The sequence below is a fragment of the Ptychodera flava genome, chromosome 1, assembly GCF_041260155.1.
Source record: "Ptychodera flava strain L36383 chromosome 1, AS_Pfla_20210202, whole genome shotgun sequence".
Classification (NCBI taxonomy): Eukaryota; Metazoa; Hemichordata; class Enteropneusta; family Ptychoderidae; genus Ptychodera; species Ptychodera flava.
The window spans coordinates 21,644,355-21,661,067 of NC_091928.1; the positions used below are offsets into that span (position 1 = coordinate 21,644,355).

Sequence of the window (16,713 nt, forward strand, 5' to 3'; positions counted from 1 at the left end):
AAAACCAATGCCAGTATTGCTTCCTTAATAAAGCTTTTAAATAATTGTTATTCATGATAACACGGTAATGGATTTTTTTTTCATATTTTCTACATTCAACACTTTTCAACCATTTTTCATCATCATTCCGTTTTCATTTGGTCTTTCTTTTTGTTTACGAAAATTTCCCTTCTGGTCAAATAAAATTGACGATAAAAAAGCCATAAACGACAGCAATATGGTTAATCCCACGTACGATACGCAGCACTACCTTTTCAAAACATCACATGTCAAAACTAAACAACATTAACGATATCAATTTTCGCAACAAGCCGCCTTTTGATCTTACATTTTACTGCATTTAGGTCGGCCTTCTGCTGCATAATCTGATCTAATGGAACATCAACCTCCTTTCAAAGTACCGCTTGTATATTTACACTTGCGGCACACGGCCACAACTCCACTTCAACCTCCTTTTTAACCTTTGAGCACCAAAGTCAATTTTTTGTTGCCCTCATAAAAGTCGGTTTCTCAGATTTTGCCAAAATTTGATAAAAAAAACGTAGCCAATGAAATGTGATGTCCTTTAGCTCCAAATTATCAAAACAAAACCAGAAAAGTCATTAAAATTGGTCAAATGTTGCACCAAAATTTTGGTGGGAAAAATTACAACACTCAAAGGGTTAAGCTTTTTCGTTTATCATCCACTCGCATTTGCAGTATGATTTTGTTTTGCCATCAAAACTTTTGCCAAAAACATGAGAAATCCCACATGCACGTTCGCAACTCAAAGTTCTTCTATGCCTGTTTTTCAAATTCACTAATTTATGCACAATTCAGCACAAATAACAGGCAGATTATGTTTTTTAATCTAAACCTTCACCATAAGTATTCATAACAGCTCAATTTTCACTTTACTATTTAGTCTACATAATATTTGTTTTGACAAAACAGACCGAGATTTTCCACATTTTGATGACTAGATCAATCTAGGTCAAGGTCCCCTGAAGGTCAAACTTGATGATATACAAACTAAAATGGCAGGAAAAAAACTTATTTTTTCACAATTTGTCTGCACAAAGGGGCAAAATTATGGTAGAGATTATGGACGTATGGTGCTCTTTTTTACACGTGCCGACACAGAGGTCTGTTGATGACAGGTGAATTAATTCATGATGGATGGGTGGAAAGTACTACCATGTGACTTACAGCCCTGTATTACCTCCTTGAAATTGAAAATCTCAACACGCAAGTTGAAAAATGTTACTGTGGTTCAAGGAAGAAGAAATCTTGACTACATTAGACATGTAGGTGCAGCATACACATACATGATGTAGCTTATCCATGGAGATTATCAAGGAGATAAGAACATATCTACTTTTGACGCATATCGCGTTGTGCGTCACAATACACATATTACATAGCAATTTTTCCTGACCAATTACATTTTTCAAAGAAAAGTAGGCCATCACAATTATTTTTTATGCTGGCCACCGATGAAGTCACTGGCTATGTCTATGTCGATGTTCGATTCCAAATAATCAAAAAACAAACGAATGATGGCACAAATGAATTAAAGAGGCGATGATAGAATCCAGGGGCGGCAGTGAAATGAAGAGAAGACGCGGAGTATGTATCAGATAGGCACTGGATTTGACTTAAAGTGTCTCTGTAGTCACGGTAACATGTCCTTTTTCTAACTCTACAGATTAATTGCCCTTCAGTAGTTTTCTTCAGTTCAAGTGGTCTCCATGGAAACATACAAGTTTAAAATCAAGCGTCAGTGTGCCCTATTTATGCCCCTGGAAATATCTCAATTTTTCTGATGATGTTTCTGCCACGGTGACACCATTGTTTTCCACTTTTGTCCTATCAGTATGCCATGGCAACTGTGTTTGACAACAGCCAAATGAGGTACCAAACCGACCGATTTTCAGGACACTTGGAATTAGGCCAAGGCAAAAGTAATTATTTGTTTTCGGTCTCTGGCATTTAGTAAAATGCTGTAGTGATTTTATTTTCTTATTTTTTGAGTTTTTTTCCTGTTTTTTTGCCCCCCCCCCCCCCCACCTTGGTACGAGATTGCCACAACAATTGTTTTATATAGACAGTAATACTTTTTGCTTATTTTTAGCATTTTATAGGTATAACATTAACAGGGTTACTTCACAAATAAAGCCTACATGAGTCTAATGTTTTTATTGACACGATATTTTAAATCAATTAGCTAATGTGTGTCCGTTTATTTACGAAAATAATGAGGATTTTTGAAAACATTAAAAGAAGGAAAAAACATGACATGCAGGTTTTGAAATAATGCACAGTCACAAAAAAATTAAATTCTTTTGTGTGTTACTGGGTAACTCTTTTTATCATGTGTTTTAAATTACCATTATTTAGCTACTGGGAAGGACATTTTCTTTGTCTTGTGGTTAAAGCCCATTTTGATAAAAACAGGACGTACATAATCAACATGTATATCTATAACATTTCAGAGTACTTTTCTCCTGAGATGATTCTTATGCAAATCCTTGTCTAAACAAACAACTTACCGACAAGCTATGGCGAAAACTGTGGCGTACACGTGGCAAAATGTTACATATATCACATTTTACCAACACGAGGTAGGCTGATTCAAGGACATTTTAAGATATTTCTGAAATGCCGCGAGATATCATATTTGTCAGAGGGCACATCACTTTGAGGAAATCATAGAAGACTAAGTATGTACAAGTGAACCACGGTTACTCCAGAGTAACTGTGAGTGTGAATGAACTATGGTTGGCAACATAGACATAAACCGTGGCAACAAGTCATAAAATCATTTCACCACAGCAACTGATCAAGTTCAGTGCGTCTGTAACTTCTTGATTTAGAGAAATATTGATTACAAAGAGTGGCATGTTGTGATAGCTAAAATAAATTACAGGTTTGTTTGATGCGAACGGAAGCTTTGTATGAATGCAGTGTACCTGTCATGAAATGGGGCAAAAATATGACAGTGGTAGAAATTGCGAGGATAAGTCCTTTGATTGTAATGACTAACTACAAATTTGAGAAAGACAAATAATATACTACGGGTGGGTAAAGATATGTGCAGTGACAGTTACTATACAGTGCCTAACATGCAGAATATTGACTTCTTGTAAAAGGAATTCTGGGAATTTTTGTCTGTTTTAAGGGAAAAGGTGCCTCAGGACACTGGACAGATATTTAACTTCACAAACTTTTACAGTAATGCATCATTTATAGGGGCTCATTTTGAAGCTAATGGAGTAAATAGAGTTTCTACGGGTTTATTTTTGTGAAAAATCAAAAATTTAATTTTTTTTTCAAAAATTTATTTTGATTTTTTCAAGTGTCAAGAAATATCGGGTAATTTGTTTCACAAGTACCAACTTTTTCATGATGATCCCAGATTTTTATTGATTCCGAAAGAGAATGCTTTAAAAGTTATGTTTGGAATTTTTGATCAAAAGTTTAAGTCTTTCATTTCCAAGGCACATAATATGTTAACCTTTACACCACCTTTGTTTGTGATTTGGACAAAACAATGTTTGCTGGGTACTGGTGACCAGGTTGAAAAAGCTGCATTTCTTAACCTGTGCACCCCCAATTCCCTGTGAACAGGTCCAAACTCACCATTGATAACAGTGGGTTTGGGCCAAACCATGGTGGTAAAAGGGTTAAACACATCCTCACCATCACTTTATTTCTGTAGTTTCATCAATTTACAGTTGTTCACTTTCCCTGCTGCGAGTTTTGGAACTGCTGACCAAGTGAGTAAAAACCTACAAGGTCACATGTGCACATCAAGATGGCAGCATTGCCTGCGACCGAAACAAGAGACAGTGAATAATATTCAACCATTCAAAACATAATTTCTGCTACTTGGCATTCAAGCCACTGGGGTGCATGTCTTAACATATATGTAAATTAATATATATATATACATATATATTTATTAATATTTTGCGTGTGTGTGTGTGTGTGTGGCAACATTCAAGCCACTGGGTGCATGTCTTAACGATATATATAACTTAATATATATATATGTGTGTGTGTGTGTGTGTGTGTGATGACAAAGTACTTCAAGTACAAAGTAATAGCTGTTGTTTCGTGTTATATATATATATATATATATATATATATATATATATATATATATATATATATATATATATATATATATATAACATAATATATATATTTCTTTTAGGACAATTACAATTGAACAGATACATGTCTTATCATGAAGTCTGGTCATGAAGGTTTTTTAACCAAAAATCTATTATTAAGCAGTGTAATCGCCATTGTCATCATTTTAAGTTAGTACTATTTATAGCAATGGAAATTGTGAATTCTCCACAGTTGACACCGTCAGAGAACACTTGCCCATCTCATAAACTGTTTGACTCGGCGAAACTGCCCTGAGAGTTGGTATTCGCTTCTAAGGTGACCCAATTATGATGAATTTTGTCAGGAGGCGAGGACGGTACATTATTTCCGCCTACAGTCGACGTTGGTGACCTGTTTTCAATACACTGATGCGCCACATGATGAAGTATACATACAACAGTGTCAGCAACTATTCGTCGCTGGGGCAGACTCAGTGTGGGGAATATTGTCTAATGGCGAATTATGGCAAAGGGTAGGTAAATCTAGGCACTACAGATAGCAAGAAGACAGTATCACTGTAGACATTTGTTGCCATCTCTACCGACATGACTTATGCGACGTGTTCTGAATGTCAACACTACAGACTATGCTTGCACGATCACTCTCACCACCGACCACGCACATTAACCAGGGTCTCGGCGAAGCTCTCGTATGACACATAACCCTGGACCCCGGACAATATACATTAAAACAGTCACCGCACATCTGCAAGAATCTGTCAAGACACTTTTATAAGCTTACCACAACGAGAGTATATTTCCAGTTGATGTCATCTCTTGCGGGTGTCGTAAGTGGCGGGTCTGCGAAAGCACTTGCCGTATCGTCGTCGCCCGCATCGTCCTTCCGCTGCACGGCTTGCGGGGATCGTTTCAGGATGTCATATCGCGACCTGTCATTTCTGGAATTACTTTCCTTGTAATCGCCTAGGAGCTCCTGTACACGACCTGACTCAACCTCAAGCACGTTCTGGTTGCGATACTGTTTGCCGGCCAACGAGACGGGTGCACAATCTGCATGCAAAAATATAATAATTTCATACGTCGCAACGAATCTACCACTGTAAAATATGTGCTATTATTTTACACGCAGCACGCTGAAAAATATGAAAATATTCAGATGGGAGGGTAAAATATTCCCAAGTAAACTTACCTGATTTGTGTATCAATATTGCGCAAAACCAACCGATATTGAGGACCAATACAAGGCTCCTTGACAGGCCATATCGGCCCATCGTTACTCGAAATATATCTGTGCCGATACAGTTGGCAATTAGCGTAATACGCATGCGCCAGGAGAGTGCGTCTCTTGACGTACATTGAACAGTTATCCTTAAGCAGTCAAAAATATAGTTCTAATTCAAATCTTAGAACTTTACTAAATCCACATTTTTGTGCATATTTCGTACATACATACACGCAGGTATATATTTCTTAACATCTTCATTAAAAAACAAAAGCAACAGGGTATGGATAAGGTCAGAAGAAGAGCTAACTTCTTGCTCTTCTCGTCGCGGAGGGATAACAATATCGATTTTCCCTGTGCGGCTGTTCCGGATGTGATGACGTCAGCTATTATTTACAAATACGCTTCAATCGATGATATTGAATTTTTTTTATTCATTGACAAGCGGTGAAATAAAGTACTGATTCTTTTCAAACATACATAATGGTACATCACAAGCCGCCAAGCGTTTGCCATGTCGATATTCCATTCTCGTCCAGAAAATCCCTTGGAGAAAACCAACCAGCAATATTTTTATGAATGAAGTGGGACGATATGCAAACCACACATCACATGACTGAACAGCCGTCAAGTTGCGGCCCTATCAGCATGTTCGAGTGGTCGCTGATAACCTATATCTCTTGTTTGTCATGTAAACGTTTCGACATTTTTTTTTGCAACGTAAATAATGAGCGGGCCAGCATGCACATGCACTTGTCCGGATAATATGTACGCCGAGTTCAAAAAAGCTGGGGTTACAAGTACTTTTTAAAGACGTGTAAAATTAATTTCAATATTTGTGTGGCCATTATGACGATCGCGTTGCCAATTAGATGTTAGTGCTCGGTTGTAATGCAATATTTGAATTAAATGACGCCTTGCCCCACGGGTATTTCTTTCAAAAGAAACAAACAAATCACGTTTAATGTATATATTTTTTACAATTTATCTGACACTAGAATGACATGCGTAAATTGAATGAAACCCGAGAGGTTTGATTAATGACAGTTTTCATCGAAGCGGGCACACTATCGAATTTGTCAGACATACCATCGCCAATTTAAATATTAATGACAGTTACGCTGGTTTGTTCACTACAGAAAGGTTGCCATGGAAACGAGATTATGAATGTCACGTATGCTTATAATTAAAGCCCCAGGCTTGGTGATGGTAAAATAAATGCTTTTGTCAATGATATTAATTGTGTACGATCAACAGGTAAGCTAATTATTGAGCGTGTGAATGCCGATTTTTCAAATGACTTTCGAAATCTGTTTAGTAGTTCTTTTCTGTCTCCATGGTAATTGATAAGTTATGTGTCAGGATCCTGTATCTGTACCAAGGGTGCGAAATATTTTGTCATATGATGTAATTAAATTTACATTTGAATGCATATTTTTCACATGAAAGTATTGATTGATATCCTTTCTGAATTCCTGGCATGAAAATGCCCATAAGCGGCGCTATGCGATATGCCAGCAGGACTGGTCAGTTTCTTCGGCCTGGGGCGCGGTGGATTCATGAGGTGTTTACTCTGGTTTTGACTTTGGTGATAACGGGTCACCATGTTTTTGAAATACCCAATAGGGGGGTCAGTGTGTTTTTGAATTTCAACAAGGGCTCATACTTGCATCGTGCCAGCCACAAATTATTTTCGTGTGACAGAGTGGACAAAGTTTCAAGCCTACTTTTCGGCTAAATACGTTCCTTATTCAGAATAACATAATTAATTGATGAGGGTTGATAAACACGTAATTGATTTGCATTTCTCGACAGCTCGATGTCTTTTCTTACTTTCTTTTTTCACTTTTCCCGGGAGCAAGAAGTGCCTTTATGTAACTATCATCGGCTGACAGCTGTTCTTGATCCATAGCCGTCCTTGTGCCAGACTCTCGTATAAGCCTAAGGCCGAGTAACAGCGTCTCAACATAGACACTACCGTTTTATATGAGAAAGTATCACAATGGGAGAAAGAAGCACGCTTTTTAGGCGTCAGCTATTAAGGAAACCGTCGACATTAGGCGCGGACGGATGTTTTGTGTGAAATGTATCAGTCTAAATGAGACGGGATCATCACTAAAAATATAAACATTGTCGGATCCAAACCAATATCGAAAATCGCATATCCGAAATAAGAGTCTGTGTATCAAATTGCAATATTCGATTTTGTTGCGCGCATAAGACAGAACAGGTCGCACACTATGCGCAATATAAGCTTACCTATTCAACAATCGTAAACATCAACTTAAAGCCGACAACACACAAATGTTTTTCCCTTTCCAAACTGGAAAATGCCTGGCCGCAATTTAAATTTTCGAATTCGTTCACAAATTCGCAGCGATTTATATAAAACGTCATATCCGTAGGTCTGAAATCCATAACAAACTGCAATTTAGACGTAATTTATCATGTCTTTCTGTGATTTCCACATCGAAATATGGTTGGCCTAAAAATGCCACAGGTTTTTCAGAGCCCCCTTTCAAGCGCGAAACTTTAATATGTCAGACATATCTATATCAGAGATATCTGTATGAGTTCTGGACATCTGGTTATGCATAAAAAGTGTGGAATTACTACACTCACAGCTCATTCAAAATACTGTATTCACACTTTAGAATTGACACTTTTAAGTTCCCATCTTGCAACTGACATGAAAACAATTACAATTTCATTAAAACACAGAATGACAGAATGTTTAAAATATACCCCAAAATTATATATATATATATATATATATATATATATATATATATATATATATATATATATATATATATATATATATATATATATATATATATATAGTTATTGAATTTATATTCCATCTTTCCATCTTTTGTTTTACTTTTGTCGCGCGCAGGGGGTGGGGGTTGTCACCCTGTTTTCGAAAGTTGGAATAGGGGGTCAGACAATTTTTGACGTCGGCAAAAAATAATGCACCCCGACGAAAAAAATGACCAGTCCCTAAGCTTGTGGTAATATACAGTTCTCTCTCTCTCTCTCTCTCTCTCTCTCTCTCTCTCTGGATTACGTTAGGGATTTGGAAATCAGTATGAAATTCACTAAATGGCCCTTCCCCCTGAGGCAACACAATCCTCAAGAGGGGCAGACTCGACTCTTCCAATGCCATACTCCTCTACAGACTGAAAGATTCATCACTCGAGGACGCTCCCTACGCTCCCATCACAGTCACCTGTGGTCTATTCCTATCTCAGTCTATGCGCCCCATAGATGTGTACATATGCCTGAGACTTCTTAGGCTTATGTACACAAGTCTAAAGGGCGCATAGACGCAGAGCGGAATAGACCACAGGTGATTGTGCTCCATCATGATCAGAGGGGGGCATACATAGCGCCCTCGAGCGACGGATCTTTCAGTCTAACAGCTACCATGGCATGTACAAGTATCTGTGAAACAGACAGAAACATGAAACGAGGTAAATTGCCTCACCCCTCAGGCTCAATATCATGGCAAATCCCTAATTTCCCCTGTATTATCCAGCCCCGCGGTATCTCCCTTAAGGTAGTATGCGCCTCGAAAATGAAAGACTTGACGAGGAAATCAGAAAAACAAATATCGATTTATTTATTAACGTCATCTACGTACAATTAGACTGAAAGAAAAGTTCCGGCCTTAATCAGCAATAAGTATAGATTTCAGAACAAACAGGTGATGCTTCAGTCCAGCAGCCTGTGGAAGCAAGAAAAAACATCTCATCATAAAGGATTCATAAAGCATTGAATTGATAGATTCTTGTAAGTTTTCGTAGATTTCAAATAATGTCGTGACAATCAAGCGATGAATTATGATTCGTCGTTGGGTTTCACAAGCATCGTGCGGCTTGTTAGCCCCACAAAACGATCGCAGAGTAAGAGGCGTACCTGAGGCTGATGAGTATAGTGCAGTCCGTTGCGCCCTGTGCTCCCTGTAGAACGCCCACTCAGTTCATTCTACTGCAACGGGTCCGGGACTGACAACGGAAATGCTTGCATTTAGAAATCTCAGTGCACGTGTAATGATGGAATGTGTGAAAATATAATGTCGCTTTCCTATCATCCCCTGTAATGTTCCCTCAAAAACTATACTTGCAACAACAATGAACAAACTTTTTGGAATAATCGCAATCATACCCATCCGTAATCCATAACACTAGGTCAAAATTCGTAATACACTAGTTATAAACATCTATAAACACAAAACAGCACAGGACAGACAGTAAAACACCGGTACACACAACAAAGTCAAATTCATGAAATTCATGAAGAAAGATATATGGACCTCTGGTCAAAAGGCCAAGAGGTGAAAGTTTTACGAGAATTTTGGCGATAAAAGTTACAAAATAGAGAGCACAGCGACGCCATTAAATGCATGATACACTGGTTTCTGATATAAGATTATGTAAATTTTCATCACATATGCACCTAATCTACCCACTGTAACTGAAGAGCAGCATATGTACGTGATGACTCCTACAATAACTCAATACATGTTCAACACCTTTACACCTACGTAATCCTTTATTTATGCAATTTGATATGAAATAATTATTGAATAATGGTGATTTTTCATGACATCCCAATTACTGTTTAAGAATGTGTGTGTATATTTATATATAATCCCATGGTATTTTTCCTCTATTTGACGTCAACGTAAATGAGTGTTTTTCGCGAAGCCGTACAACTTCGAGCCGCTGGCGAGAAGTATTGTTGATCTCAGCTCTGATAGACATAAGAACAACAAGTCAAAGCTTTTCTAAGGAATAGTTTACATGCCTGTTCTAGTTCTCTCTGTAGTGCTGTGATGCTATTTCTGTAAAAGATTAAGGAATGTTGTAAGACCTCAAATTGGTTATTTTAGCTGTTTTCTAACTGGTACAAATGTTTAACAGGATGCAATGGATGTCTTACTTTGATTTTTTCTTTCTTTAACAGATTACACGTGGAGGCCATTGACGTGGGGAAATTCACTTGCCCATAGCAGGCATAGCAATAAAAACTTGCCCATAGAGGTGCAATAATTCCAACAATCACTTGCCCATAGGAGGCGCAAACAATAGCTTGCCCAAAGGGGCACAACACAATCACTTGCCTATAAGAGGTACAGACTGCCCTGTAGTGGCACAGTTGCCAATATAAAAGGTCCAGGCTGCCTGTAGAGACGCATTCAAAATCACAAATTGGTACTCAACAAGCACTGATTACAGCATTGTTGATTACAACGTTGAGCAAATCACTGTTGTAGTTAAATTCCCATGTAACTCACAACTGATTTAAGGTAATATGCACCTCGAAAGTGAAAGACTTAAACTTTTGCTCTAACTTTCCTCAAGGAATCTTTCAATCATTCTCTTTCAAAATCAAGAATGAAAATAGGGGGTCACCGTGCAAATTTTGGTACTAGAGAAACAAATAACCCAAGATTTACCGATATTAGAAATTCAAAATGGCCGTCATCCCTTTGTTAACTCTATGGAGAAAAATAAAAATTTTCGAATTTCAAAAAACTAAGCCGGTGAAAAGTTTTCTTTCACCAAGAGCTTTAAAATGAACCCCCACATGTGGTATATCAGAAGAGAACTGTAGAAGTTTGAGAGTCCGAATGTCTGTCCCCGAGGTGCGTTCTACCTTAATATTGATAAAATTCAGTGTTTACTTGGAAAAGACAAATAAGCTAGTAAATATTTGTATTTATCTTCCTGAGTCTTATCTGACACGACACCTATAGCAGCACACAAGTTTGGTTCATTTGCTTGTTAATAAACAAGAACATGCATGGGTACCAAACTCAACCATTGTCTGATGATAACCGACAACCCTTTTATCTACTTTGCTGTGTCTAGGTCCAGCTTCCACAAAACAGTTGGACCCACATTGGTAGTGAAAGGGTTGAACAGCTCAACTGCACAATATTATTGACAAGCAATAATACATAGAAAGTCTACATTCTTAACAAACACATTGTTATATGGTACTTTGAATTTATTTTAAGTGTTCATTTGCTTTGGAAGAATTAAGAAACAATAAGCTATAACTGTGAAATTATTATTCTTTCTATTAACTACAAGTGTTTGAATTGACTCAAAAACTTTATTATAACATTACGCACATCAATAACACAAGGTTACAATAAAAATACAATGGGAGCAAAAAAATTGAGCATAAAAGCAAAAAAAAGAAAGAAAGAAATTGTACATGCTGCGAAAAAGACAGTTGCAGATTCCCCACTAGACTTGGTTCAAGTCGGTGAATTTTTAAAAAATAAAATCATTTATAATAGTTTCTCTTGTGTCTCTCCTATTTCGTACAAACCTAATCGGAATTTGGTAGTCCAGGCCATGTTTTCCCAGCGATTGAATGCGTTACCTTTGAGTCTGCGCAGTACAGTGAGTTAGTTTCTGCGGGATTCACCTGTGATTCCGGGTGAAACTCCCCTGTATAGCGTTCACCCGACTCATCGCGTCCACTCCACTAACGCGCGCATTTCACATGAAAGCAAAATACATATTATTGCGTTCACTCTACTCAAACATTAACAAATCACAGACTTGAACCAAGTCTAATTCCCCACATGTGTTACAGAAAGGTTAGTGTCGAAGGTGATGGTGAATTGCTTGTTCCGTGCTTTAAGTCTAGGACTCTATGGAACACAAGATAATCATCATGCAGTAAGATTAGGTATTGTGGATTATGTAATTGAACACTGGGACATATATGAAGTTCCGATCAAAGGTGAATATGAAAGATGGCATATTGTCTCTCAAAATGATTATAGGCAGTATATGTCCAGATCAGAACCAGGTAATGCAACCTTTTGAGGAGACATTGAAATAAATGCTGCAGCACTTGCATATGAAATTAATATCGCAGTTCATCTTGACACTTTGAGAGAACCATTACAGACTGTTGGTAATTCTTCTGTAACTATACATCTTTTGTATCATGCGATCCGTGTTGAAGGAGAAATTGATTGTGGTTACTATGACTTTCTGCAAAACACAGAGCAAAGAGAAAAATTGTCTATGATGCAAAATGAACATTGTGCAAATTATAGAGAAATAGAGAAATATAGAGACAAGATTGCCAAGAGAGAAAAGAGAGAACAAACAGAGTTTAGGCAAAGTGAAAAGCAAAGAGATTTAACAGCAAAGCAAGATAAAAGAGCTGAAAGAGAACATAATGTAAATGCTAAGAAAACAAAAAGAACTGATGAAGTGTACAGACAAACTGAAAGAGAAAGACAGGTCAATGCTAAAAAAATCAAGCGAAGTGATGATGTATATAAACAAACTGAAAACAAGAGAAACAGGGTATCAATGAAATTGAGACGGACTGATGATGAGTACAGACAGAGTGAAAGAATTAGGGATGTCAATGTTAAGAAAACCAAAAGATCTGATGAACTATATAGACAAGGAGAAACGCTCTCTTTTTCTGAATCCATAAATAAACTACAACTAGATGAAGAAATCTACATTAATGCAATACAATCATCCCTTACATCAGACAAAATATTCCTCCAGAGGTCACCAAATGAAAGAAGAATTAACAGCTACAATGAAATCCTACTCAAAGCTTGGAGAGCAAACATGGACATTCAATTCATACTAGATCCATATGCATGTGCCATGCACATCGCACCTTACATTAGCAAAGCTCAACGTGGAATGAGTAATTTGCTCAGTAGAGCTGTGGAAGAAGCAATGGAAGTATGTCACGATATCAGAGAAAGTGTCAGGCATATAGGAAACAAATTGTTGAAGTTAGGGCTCAAGAGGCTGTTTACCTTGTTATGCAAATGAGACTAAGACGAGCTTCACGCGGCTTCATATTTATTAATACACCACCCCCTGATGATAGAGTTATCCTATTGAAACCTCTTGACGACATACAAAACATGCGTCCAAAGGCTACTGATATAGAAAGTGATAGCATCTTGAAAATGTGAGAAGCGCCCAAAAGCCCTTGAGAAATTGTGCTTGGCAGACTTGGCAGCATGGTACACTTTTCTAAAGTTAAAAGATAGCCCGGAAGATCATCGTCAAGACAATGATGAGTTATACAAAACTGATGAAGAGGATGATGATGATGATGATGAAAAGCAAACAACATACCAGATACGTGGCCTTGTATATAGAAAACGCACCACAAGTAAAGTTATCAGATAAGTTCGTTTCCATAGAGAAAAAGACAAAGAAAATACTTACAGAGAGTTAATGATGTTGTTTTATCCGTGGCGAAATGAAAATGAACTCGTTCAGCGTGCAAAACATATATGATCGCTACATGCAATTTAAACAGGAAGTAGATTCAAAAGAAAAGGAGTACAATAAAAACGCTCAGGCATTAGGTCAAGCTATTGAAGCAGTACAGAATGCAGCCATTGATATGTTTGATAATGTTGCTCCACATACACAACATCAAGAACAACAAAACATTGTAGAAGGATCAAGGCCAAGTGACACATTGAGTGTGTTGCACCATGTGATGACAGTCATTCTCAATATGACATTGGACAAGACATTGGCATCAGTACTAATAATCCCATAATTGAAGAGCTTCAACAACCACGAATGGCTGATACGGCACCAACAAATGTGGGGTACACACTTGGGGATAGGTTCAGGTTAGAGAGAGACAGAATAGGCCGGAGACAGCTTTGTATTGTGTCTACGTATGACCAAGTTCAAGTCTTGACCTTTATTTCTATCACAGGTCCATATATACATTGTAGTATGAATAATCATTAGAATTAATGAAAGACACACCTAACTAATGACACGCCCAATACATAATTTGCTTCATTAGTAAAGGAGTTGGTGGGCGGAGCTACACCATACACGTGATTCCCAACATCCTCCCGCCGGCAAGATAAAGTGTTTCGAAATCTTACACAATTGAATTCACAAATGCAAAAAAAAACAAAACACGAAATAAATCTCAAGAGTAAAGTGTCAATGATAAGCGTAAGACTGGAAAGAATAATCTGAAAGATCAATGGCGGCCTGGTGTCTAATCATGCTTGATAAGGCAATACACCTGGTACGGATTAAATCATAATCGTCTCATAATATCTTCTGTTTTGTAAAACTTCAAAGAAAACTCTATTTCAAATCCTCGTATAAACTATACTTAATAAAATCCTTATTACAAGTTTAGTTGTTATAAGCTGTAAAACATAGAAAAATCTATAAAATAAGACGGCGGAAATCCTATGCGTAAACGTTACATTAATCTCTGATTCAAAAAATATCTGTAAGTTACAATCTAACGGATGTTCATAGCGAATGTCACAATGAAAGCAAAACTGAAATTACCTCAAAGTTACAAATATCACAAACTAAAGGTTCACAAACTAAAGGTAAAACTCTAAAACTACAAAGCAGTCACTGAAGATAGTGAGCGAGTGTCTGAAACAAAAAACTTACTAATACAGAATTGATGACATTTCCTTTGGTCGTTGACGGTCGTAGCACTTTTACATTAACAAAACTTCGTTAGCATTCCTAAAGAATTTGTTTGAAAATCAGTTGCATATTTACAGCAGACAAGAATGATCTTTCCTTTCCGTGATCGCATTTGTCAAACATAATACGAGTTTTGAGTATCTCTGCCCGCGTCATGTTAATTGTACAGAGAATTCAGGATTAGTGTTCACACTCGCTTGTCCGTCACACATTTTCTTCTAAAGTACTCAAAAGTGTCTTGGTAAGGCAGACATTAAATTGCCGACTTATTTAATTACTTGTTAGAAAAACATGAAAGTCTTTCTGGCCTTAGGAAAGGCGTATCTCTAATGTACAATCAAAACATACCAAGGATTATGGTCTTGGTAGAAACGGATCTCAGTAGTTGCCGTAACAAAGGGTGACAGTTTATCTCTTTCATGTAATCAGAAAGCTAACTGACTACAGACCAAACAAGTTGACCACATACACACACAAATTGAACAAGTCACTGCATTAATGCATACTAATGTGACTTTTCCACTTGAAAAATATCTTTTCCTACACACTTCAGGTACAAATCATTAAAGCAACAATTTCTCCAAAACTTGCCTAATAACAATCGTACTTTAACAATTTCTTACATCTTCAGTTGCGTGCATCATGGCATCCAGTGGATTAAACCAGAAAAAAGGAAATCTTCCAATGGAGACATACACAATGTCCCATGTATGGACCAAAAAGGAAACATATATGATGTCAAGTTGATAGCAACAAAGAGTAAATGGTTTGATCAATTCAAAGAAGAGGCATTTGTCGAAATAAGAAAATTCACTATGAACAATAACAACTCAATCTGCCTCTATGACAAGGCAAAGGTAAGGGATATAATTTTTACTTTTCAGATAGGCCAATTTCTGACAAATTCATGTGATCTATAGAAAAACATCTTCATCTGTCAATGTTCTTCTATATATATATATATATATATAAATCAATATCAAAGCTGATGTACACGTTTTTCTAGGCATGCTATGGCTATGCAAAACCCGAGTCACCTATCTAAAAACAAATATCAGGATCATCGGATCCGACACACCAACCAATCAAATCACTTGAAATAACAACCAATCACACAGAGCCTTGATGTGATAACCGACCAATCACAACACACTCCTATAACAATAGCCTTCCTATCTATCTACCATAAACTGAGCAATAATTTGCCTCCTCCGACATACATTCGCTAGAATGTAACTGAATCAACTAGATAGACTAAACCGATCCTCGGATGACGGAGACCCGACCCTCATCCCAGCAACTCAGCCGAACTGCAGAAACATCAGCAGTAAGTCACCAATTTTAACATTCTCAAACCCTAGTACCACCACAGATCGTGTCAGCAAGGAAATCTTCAGCCACATGAAAAAACAAGAAACCTGCTTCAACAAATGTACATAAACCAACACAACATCGAACAACAACTGGCATCAATCCATAGTTGTCTACAAGAAATAGTGGTCCCACGAAGCTTGCAATTCAACGTAAGAGTACAACTACCGGGCCATAAACCTGACGAAGCTCTTACAACAAAGTGGCGTCAACAAGAAAGACACAGTGGTTTTAAAGTTGTTGAGTCAATCAACAACTATCTTCCACTGCATCAGGAAGAAAACAACACACGAATCGACAACACGATCCAGGCAGCCAACGATACAATCAACGAAATCAGCGACGCTGGTGAGAAGAAAAAGGCAAAACAGCTACTCACCAAGCACATCGAATCAGCGAAAAGAAGTATAAACAAGGCACATCGCCAAAACAAACGCACCAAGAGTTAAACAAAAACCCATACCAAACGGCCCTTTTCAGGGCCACCAAATTCTCCAAA

At 37.4% G+C, this 16,713-nt stretch overlaps 1 protein-coding gene across 1 annotated transcript in view; it reads right to left on the minus strand.

The window, feature by feature from the left end:
• LOC139132694 (tyrosine-protein phosphatase non-receptor type 7-like) overlaps positions 1–5,422 on the minus strand; it is a 47,646-nt gene extending 42,224 nt beyond the window's left edge. Inside the window, exons 1-2 of the mRNA XM_070698964.1 lie at positions 5,308–5,422; positions 4,900–5,168 (exon numbers count right to left, since the gene is read on the minus strand). Of these exons, the coding sequence (XP_070555065.1) occupies positions 4,900–5,168; positions 5,308–5,389 (351 nt within the window). The 5' untranslated portion in view covers positions 5,390–5,422. The remainder of the gene's footprint in view (positions 1–4,899; positions 5,169–5,307) is intronic.
• Between the last annotated feature and the right edge of the window lie 11,291 nt (positions 5,423–16,713).